The sequence below is a fragment of the Clarias gariepinus genome, chromosome 11 (assembly GCF_024256425.1).
Source record: "Clarias gariepinus isolate MV-2021 ecotype Netherlands chromosome 11, CGAR_prim_01v2, whole genome shotgun sequence".
Classification (NCBI taxonomy): Eukaryota; Metazoa; Chordata; class Actinopteri; order Siluriformes; family Clariidae; genus Clarias; species Clarias gariepinus.
In genome coordinates, this window is record NC_071110.1 from 23,396,946 (window position 1) to 23,405,305 (window position 8,360).

General features: G+C 37.6%; 1 protein-coding gene across 1 annotated transcript; it reads left to right on the top strand.

Annotated features, from left to right (window-relative positions):
* Positions 1-3,385: 3,385 nt before the first annotated feature.
* LOC128533711 (odorant receptor 131-2-like) lies at positions 3,386-4,363 on the top strand. Its single transcript, XM_053508013.1, has one exon. The coding sequence runs from the start codon at positions 3,386-3,388 to the stop codon at positions 4,361-4,363; it is 978 nt and encodes a 325-aa protein (XP_053363988.1).
* Positions 4,364-8,360: the final 3,997 nt, after the last annotated feature.

Below are 8,360 nucleotides of genomic sequence, written 5' to 3' on the forward strand. Positions count from 1 at the left end.
TCTCTCTGTCGAGCTACACATGTCGTTCCTGAGCTGCCAGTGATCCAGACTCCCTCTGCCCTCCGGACCTGTCTGACCCATCCTGGTGCCCCGCTTCTGGCTGAAGATCTCGTCACATGGATGCCCCGTGTGTCTCTCTGGGATGCGTCTGGTGTCTGGGAATGAGTCTCTCTACCTAAAAAATGGTTCTGGCCTCGACTGGTGTTGGCAACTGTTTCTCTGGGGACTTGACAGTTCGTTAGTTTAGGACTGGAACTTCCTACAAGTCTACCTAGAGTCTTCAAAAACTACCTGGACTCCATATTAACATCAACTGTTATGCTAAACTGCCTGCCACCCTACACACTGTATAAATGAAGATCATTTACTGCTCTCTGTTTTACCCAAATAAGGATGGGTTCCCTGTTGAGTCTGGTTCCTCTCAAGGTTTCTTCCTTTTACCATCTCAGGGAGTTTTTCCTTGCCACTGTCGCCCTCGGCTTGCTCACCAGGGACAAACTGACCATTTTGATTCATACAAATTCACATTTCATACAAACCTAAATAATTCTTTTGACTATGTAAAGCTGCTTTGCGGCAATGAAAATTGCTAAAAGCGCTATACAAATAAAATTGAATTGAATTGAATTGAACTTTGCCACTTTAAAACATTTTAATGCCACTTTAAAATTTTTTTTTTTATTTTATATATATATATATATATATATATATATATATATATATATATATATATTTCCACCACATATTCCTATATTTCTATATTTTGTAATATTTTTATTATGCCCTTTTTCAGGTCACCGGCGGTCGTACAGGCATTTCACTGCATATCGTACTGTGTATGACTGTAGGGGTCTGTAAATGATAATAAGTGCGATCAACTGAGCAGACTTTATATTTGTAGCTACACTTTTTATGTTGCTATAGAGAATTACAAATGCATAAAATGTTTGTCAACGTTTTTGTACAATAGTCAAATTATCCTCCTCTACCACTTAGCCGAGGCTGGTGTATGTAGCTGTATCCAGGAGGACTAGCTTCATTTAGAGATACATACTTGTTCTCTTTAATCCAGGTTTCTGTTAAATATAATATGTCAAACTCCTGATATGTGATAGTTTTATTAACAATTGCTTTAGACGTGAGAGTAATTTAATCTATATTAATTAAATTACTAAAGCAGACTTTTTGCTTAGGTTGGGGGAACAGACACAGTCTCAGTACACTTACCCCACTGTGAGGGCTCTAATGCCAGAGTTGGGGGCTGGCTATCTCCGGCTGTGGCACTTAGACTTTCCACTATGGAAATAACACTGCTCTCGCACTCTCTAACCCTCTCTAAAGTCTGAATGTGTTCCTCTAATGCTAATATCTTCTTTGTCAGTGTACTAATACACTTCTATCACAAAAAAACTTATCGCTAATGACAGAGGAAGAATGTCTAAACAGCCTGCACTCTATACATTGAACAAGCTAAATATTAAACAAAATAACGTACCTGAGTTGGAGTTTTGCTTTGTTCTTAGATGAAGAGATACGCGTATTCTCTGAAAAGTGCAAAAACTAAAAATAGGAAAAAGTCTAGTAGTATTAAAATGTAAAAACTAGTTATTATTATTTTGTATGAATTGTGAAAACAGTATAATTTAAACACTGATACAAACCAAGGAACTTTCGCAGTAACAATAAGAAAACAGCAATCCAGCTGCCGACGAGGAAAGGGCGCTGGGTTCACTATTGAGGCCCACTGCCCAGTTAGAGGTAAGCCGCCTGGACGTCATGAAGTTGCAAGCTGAGGTCCAGTGGAACGTACAAAGGTGAACTTGCAACACTGTTGATACACCAGCTCAAGCAAGCTACCCTGTTGATGTACCAGTTTACCAGTTACCAGTAGCTTGTTATGCATGCTATGCTGTGGATGCACCAGTTCAAGCTTGCCATGCATGCTTTCATGTGGATGTACCAGCCCATGCATACACTGCCACTCTTCTTCCTGTCTCAGCTCCATATATAAGTGAAAGTACAGGATGCCGCCCTGTCATCTGCTCGAGCCCTGCATCTGGGAGCTGTGTGCCTCCGTGAACACCGTCAATCTATCTAATGGAACCCATGAAGTATAAGTGGCAAGACGGGCAGACTGCCTACCACCAATCATGGCATGGAAAAAGGGTAATGCCCCACACCCCGAGAACTTCACAGACAGAAGAGCAAAATGCTGCTATTTGAGTCCTGTGAGGAATGATGTCATTTGAAGACCTGCACAAGCCAATGCAATATAAAGCACACCTGTCGTGTGTTGCCCAGCGATACAAAAGTCTGGTGTCATCACAGCCAATGCACCTGCAGCCAGTGCACCTGCCAAGTGTCTGCCCAAGACCCAGCAATGCAAAAGGCTGGTGTGATTGCTTTCCACATCCATGCATTCTGCTACTTAGTCACTACACATGCGCGCCAGCTAAGTGCCCCTCCATCAGCAGGGCCCTGTCCTAATAAAACTACCCTTTTCCTGTAGGGTACTACCTAGCCTTCTAGGATCTGTGTGTCTTTGGTGCCACCTGAGTTAAAGACCTTACACAGTATACTTCACATCATAATAAGTAACATAAATCGATACAGTACACTTAGTTAATATTATTCAAAATCATGTGGAACTAAGGTTACGCTTATAAAGAATTAGCAAGAAATAATTACAATTGGTTTGCTATTATGTATTGCTCTTAATATTGTTTTGAATTGCACTTGAACTCGGTGTGCAGAATTGTTCAATCCTTGTTCAATTAATCAATTGTTAATAATCAAACAACTACAAAAACACAACTGCAGAATGATTCATCTATTGTGCCAAATATTGTGTGGGATAGCTCATACAAAATCACACTTTTATAACACAAACAGTTTTAACCAAATATTTTTTCATTTGTGCATGTTAACACAAAGAAACTTTACACGAAGAAACACAAAGAAATTCCTCTATCAGTTTGCAATACTTCTTGCTTTATTTGAACACATTTTATCATAACTGCAGAAGTAGAGTTATCTAGTTATTTAGACTTGACTGGCATGATTTATTTCAAGTACTGGTCACATAAGTTATTATACTGTATTTAAAATCTTATGTGTGCCTTTAAAAACTTAAATACCTGGACAAAGTAGAAAATACAGAAATCTGCGTAAAAGAAATGAGCAGTTCCGAATTAGGATGTCGGCACTGAGAATCATTAAATATTAATAGTAACAAGACCAACAATGATACTTCTGTCACCACTAAAACAGTATATATACACACACACGCACACACACGAGAAATATTGGACTGCATCAATCACAAACATTCTTGTTGTACAGTGTATTATTTTCTCATGTATTATATTTGAATTTTTTTATAGACATGCAGAGTGCAGAAGTGAATAGCAGCTCAAGCAATAATTTTTCATTTACTTTTTTAAGGTTTTCGCCTGAGAAAATCTTGTTCTTGCAGGTCCTAGTTGGAATTTTTCTTTATATAAATTGTTTGATGATATTTACATTTCTAAAAAAGAATGTATTTAGAGAAGAAACTCGATACATTTTGTTTGCACAAACTCTTTTTGTTGATACTGCTTTCATATTGTTAGCAAACTTGCTGTTCATTGGAGCTTATTTTCAGTACCCAGTAAACATGGGCATTTGTTCTCTTTGTGTCCAAATTCAGATTTTTTTAATCTGCTGTTCAGCATTGACTTTGGTGGCAATGTGTCTGGAACGCTATGTGGCTATATGCATGCCTTTGAGACATGCTGAGATTTCAACAAGTAAGACCAGATTATATGGGTTTTTTATCATATTGAGTATCAGTTGTATAATTCCAGCTTTCAGTTTTATAGGGTATTGGGCAGCAGCCCCACCTGATACTTTGTTTTCCTCTGCTGAATGTAATGTAGAGATAATGTTAACCAAAGAATGGCAGGCACATGGCCGTGCTGTAATTTATGTTATGCTTTTTCTTTTTATGGTCATTATAATTGTCTTTACCTACATCAAGATAATGATTGCAGCCAGAGCCGCTTCCTCTGAAAAAAAGAAATCAACCAATAAGAGCCTCAGAACTGTGCTGCTTCATGGTGTTCAGCTGTTTCTGTGCATGATGCAGTTTTTTACCCCATATATAGAAATGGCATTTTACAAGTTTGAAGACATGGCACTTAGAAATATCAAATATTCTAATTTAATAGTGTTTTTGTTTCTACCACGTAGTCTTAGTCCATTGATTTATGGTTTAAGGGATGACATTTTTTTTCATGTCTTAAAGCATTATGCATTGTGTGGCACTGACAGCCTTTCCTCAGCATTAGGAAAAATCAATCAATTAAGAATAAGATCAGTTTGAACACTGGACATCATATAATTAAAAAATATTTTTTGTGGTTTTTAAAGTCAAACACAATTGTCTAAAAAAGACATTTCAAACATTTCTTATTTTTACTGATATGATTTTATAAAAAGAACTTTGTACAAATAAGTATATTTAAGCTTTCTTAATTCAGGGAATATTTTGACCATTCAAATAGAAAAACATTAATTTCTAGTCAAAATAGGTTGGGATAGATATACTTTATCTATATAGATAAATATTCTCTATCCCTTAATATGCAATTGATCTTAATTTCAATATTTTTGTATCAAACACATAACAGTTAAATTTTGTATTTTTTTTCAAAGTCCATGTTAAATCACTGTAGGTGTGCCATTTAAAAAAGATTTTGGTGTTATGTGAAAACTTTCCTTATAAAATGAACAAAAATATATATATACAGTGGTGTGAAAAACTATTTGCCCCCTTCCTGATTTCTTATTCTTTTGCATGTTTGTCACACAAAATGTTTCTGATCATCAAACACATTTAACTATTAGTCAAAGATAACACAAGTAAACACCAAATGCAGTTTTTAAATGATGGTTTTTATTATTTAGGGAGAAAAAAAATCCAAACCTACATGGCCCTGTGTAAAAAAGTAATTGCCCCCTGAACCTAATAACTGGTTGGGCCACCCTTAGCAGCAATAACTGCAATTAAGCGTTTGCGATAACTTGCAACGAGTCTTATACAGCACTCTGGAGAAATTTTGGCCCACTCATCTTTGCAGAATTGTTGTAATTCAGCTTTATTTAAGGGTTTTCTAGCATGAACCGCCTTTTTAACACTAGAAGCGCTGCGCCAGTGTCACCTACTAATAACGCGGTTCAGCGGTCATTTGACCGCCTATTGTTTTGAATGGGAAGCTGTTGCTGACACACAATGATCGCTAGATGGAGCTTTCACCAAGAGCAAATACTGTAGTTTAGCTCCAAGATAAACTTGCACTTGGACAATGCGCCATTCATTCCTGCGTAGATAATTAGCGGTATCTTTTTTCATATTCAACTGAGAAAACCTACTACAGAGTCTCTAAGAGGACAAAGGAAAAGGGGAAAAACGGCAGAAAAAAAAAAGTCATGTTTTGCATTATAACCCAAAAAGTTTTTGGCATGACATTTTTCTGTCGTTTTTTCTCCTCCTTTGTCCATCTAGGGGCTTCATACTATAACAAAAAGGAAAGCTCTACTTAATTTTATATCGTATGGAAAAAAAATTATTCGTTTTTTCATTCTATTTGAAACTTCTGAACGTCTTGGATGGAGCAGGAGCAGCGATTTATTTCTGAACTCGCTTCTGTGAAATTATCGCTAAAACAATATTGTGTTTGAATAAATCAGATCTACCACAGCAGATAATAAACTATGCTATGTCATAACCGAAGCAAACACCACGATTATGCCTCATTTCGTTCGACGGGAACGTGGTTCACTTGGCCGCGGCGTATTATAAACCTGCGGAATGTTTCACTGTTTATGCCCACATAAGATTCATGTAATAAAAGGGAGTGAAATGTGGAAGTGGCCACTCAATGAGAACTAAATCAAAGATTTCGGTAACTACACTGAGTGTATAGTGACACTAAACAGCTGAACAACTTTATTGTTTACCTCTGAGAAAAAAAGCTGTATTTTGTTTGTTTATATTTAGAATTTTTATAACAGTACAAGCAGACACACACACACACCTCCCCTGAGCCCTCGGTAAACATCCAATCACAGTCGGTATGCAAATGAGTCAAGACGTAGCCCAACGTGGTGTCGTGTCGGATTTCAGCGGTCACGGAGACAGAAGAGCAAAATGCAGCTATTTGAGTCCTGTAAAGAATGATGTCATTTGAAGACCTGCACAAGCCAATGCAATATAAAGCACACCTGTCGTGTGTCGCCCAGCGATACAAAAGTCTGGTGTTTGTATAGTGACACTAAACAGCTGAACAACTTTATCGTTTACCTCTGAGAAAAAAAGCTGTATTTTGTTTGTTTATATTTAGAATTTTTATAACAGTACAAGCAGACACACACACACACACACACACACCTCCCCTGAGCCCTCGGTAAACATCCAATCACAGTCGGTATGCAAATGAGTCAAGACGTAGCCTAACGTGGTGTCGTGTCGGATTTCAGCGGTCACGGAGAGGAAAGACTTTGAAGCAGTTGCAGCGTTTTTTCAGCTACAACAAGCACAGCGATGAGTCCATGTTGTTTCACTGTTTATGACATAGTGACACTAAACAGCTGAACAACTTCACTTTTTTTTTAGAAAAATAGCTATATTTTTGTTTGTTTATATGTAGAAGTGAATAAATAAATGAATATCCCCTCTCAAAAGAGTGCCATAGTCTATTGTTAGTTTTAATGATTTGGCTGAAACTAATTATCACTCACATAAGTACCCCAACACCATTGATCATGAGTTTCAGCTGAAACTAATTCATATGTGTGTGTGTGTATGTATATATATATATATATATATATATATATATATATATATATATATATATATATGTGTGTGTGTGTGTGTGTGTGTGTAATATGTGTGTGTGTGTGTGTAATCGAGGCCGGCTCTACACAGGGTAAGAGGGGCAGCGCACCCTCAAATATATGTCTGCACATGTTAATATATTCCTAAAAAGCGGCCACGGAGTGGACCAGTTTATATATTAATCTTAATATTAATATATTAATCAGTTTATATATTAATCTAAGCTTGAACTGATCAGCATTGTTTCATTCAGATTCCGCTTCAGTGTGTTTCTTAATCTTTCCCCACATTTTTGTGTCAAACTATTTTATATATATATCAAATAAAATCGGTATTACTTGACCCTGAAGTTTAGTTTAGCACAGAAAAAACAGAAACGCCTTTCTGGTAAATCAACTGCATATGTGTTTTATTTACAGCAATTCTTTAAAAAATGAATATACATTGTACAGTACAAGGTAAACACGAGGAAGATTACAAAATGAAAAAACAAACAGTGTCTACTTAGTATACTGTGCGTCGAGATGCTGAAATCTTTTGCATGTTGCCCCTATATTTTGTGCTTCCATTCCTAGTGAAGAGATATTTGACCGACAGCCTAGAAACAAAAGAACTGTAGGTGTGATCACAACCCCCTCGAACGACCGTGCCATTAATCACTGACCACCTCAGAAGTTCCCTACAATGTATGCTGATGTTTTGCAAGTATTTTTAACACTATCTGTTGCATTGATTAAGCTCACAGATCTAGGAAAAGTCATGAAAGGAGGGTTCTGGAATTTGATCGAGTGACCGCTGCTCGGCGCTTCTAGTGTTAAGGTCATGCCACAACACCTCAATAGGATTCAGGTCAGGACTTTGACTAGGCCACTCCAAAGTCTTCATTTTGTTTTTCTTCAGCCATTCAGAGGTGGATTTGCTGGTGTGTTTTGGGTCATTGTCCTGCTGCAGCACCCAAGATCGCTTCAGCTTGAGTTGACGAACAGATGGCCGGACATTCTCCTTCAGGATTTTTTGGTAGACAGTAGAATTCATGGTTCCATCAATCACAGCAAGCCTTCCAGGTCCTGAAGCAGCAAAACAACCCCAGGCCATCACACTACCACCACCATATTTTACTGTTGGTATGATGTTCTTTTTCTGAAATGCTGTGTTACTTTTACGCCAGATGTAACGGGACACACACCTTCCAAAAAGTTCAACTTTTGTCTCGTCGGTCCACAAGGTATTTTCCCAAAAATCTTGGCAATCATTGAGATGTTTTTTAGCAAAATTGAGACAAGCCTTAATGTTCTTTTTGCTTAAAAGTGGTTTGCGCCTTGGAAATCTGCCATGCAGGCCGTTTTTGCCCAGTCTCTTTCTTATGGTGGAGTCGTGAACACTGACCTTAATTGAGGCAAGTGAGGCCTGCAGTTCTTTAGATGTTGTCCTGGGGTCTTTTGTGGCCTCTTGGATGAGTTGTCGCTGCGCTCTTGGGGTAATT

Excerpts from the sequence above, each read along its gene's own strand:
- LOC128533711 (XM_053508013.1), top strand. The coding sequence starts at position 3,386 with ATGCAGAGTGCAGAAGTGAATAGCAGCTCAAGCAATAATTTTTCATTT.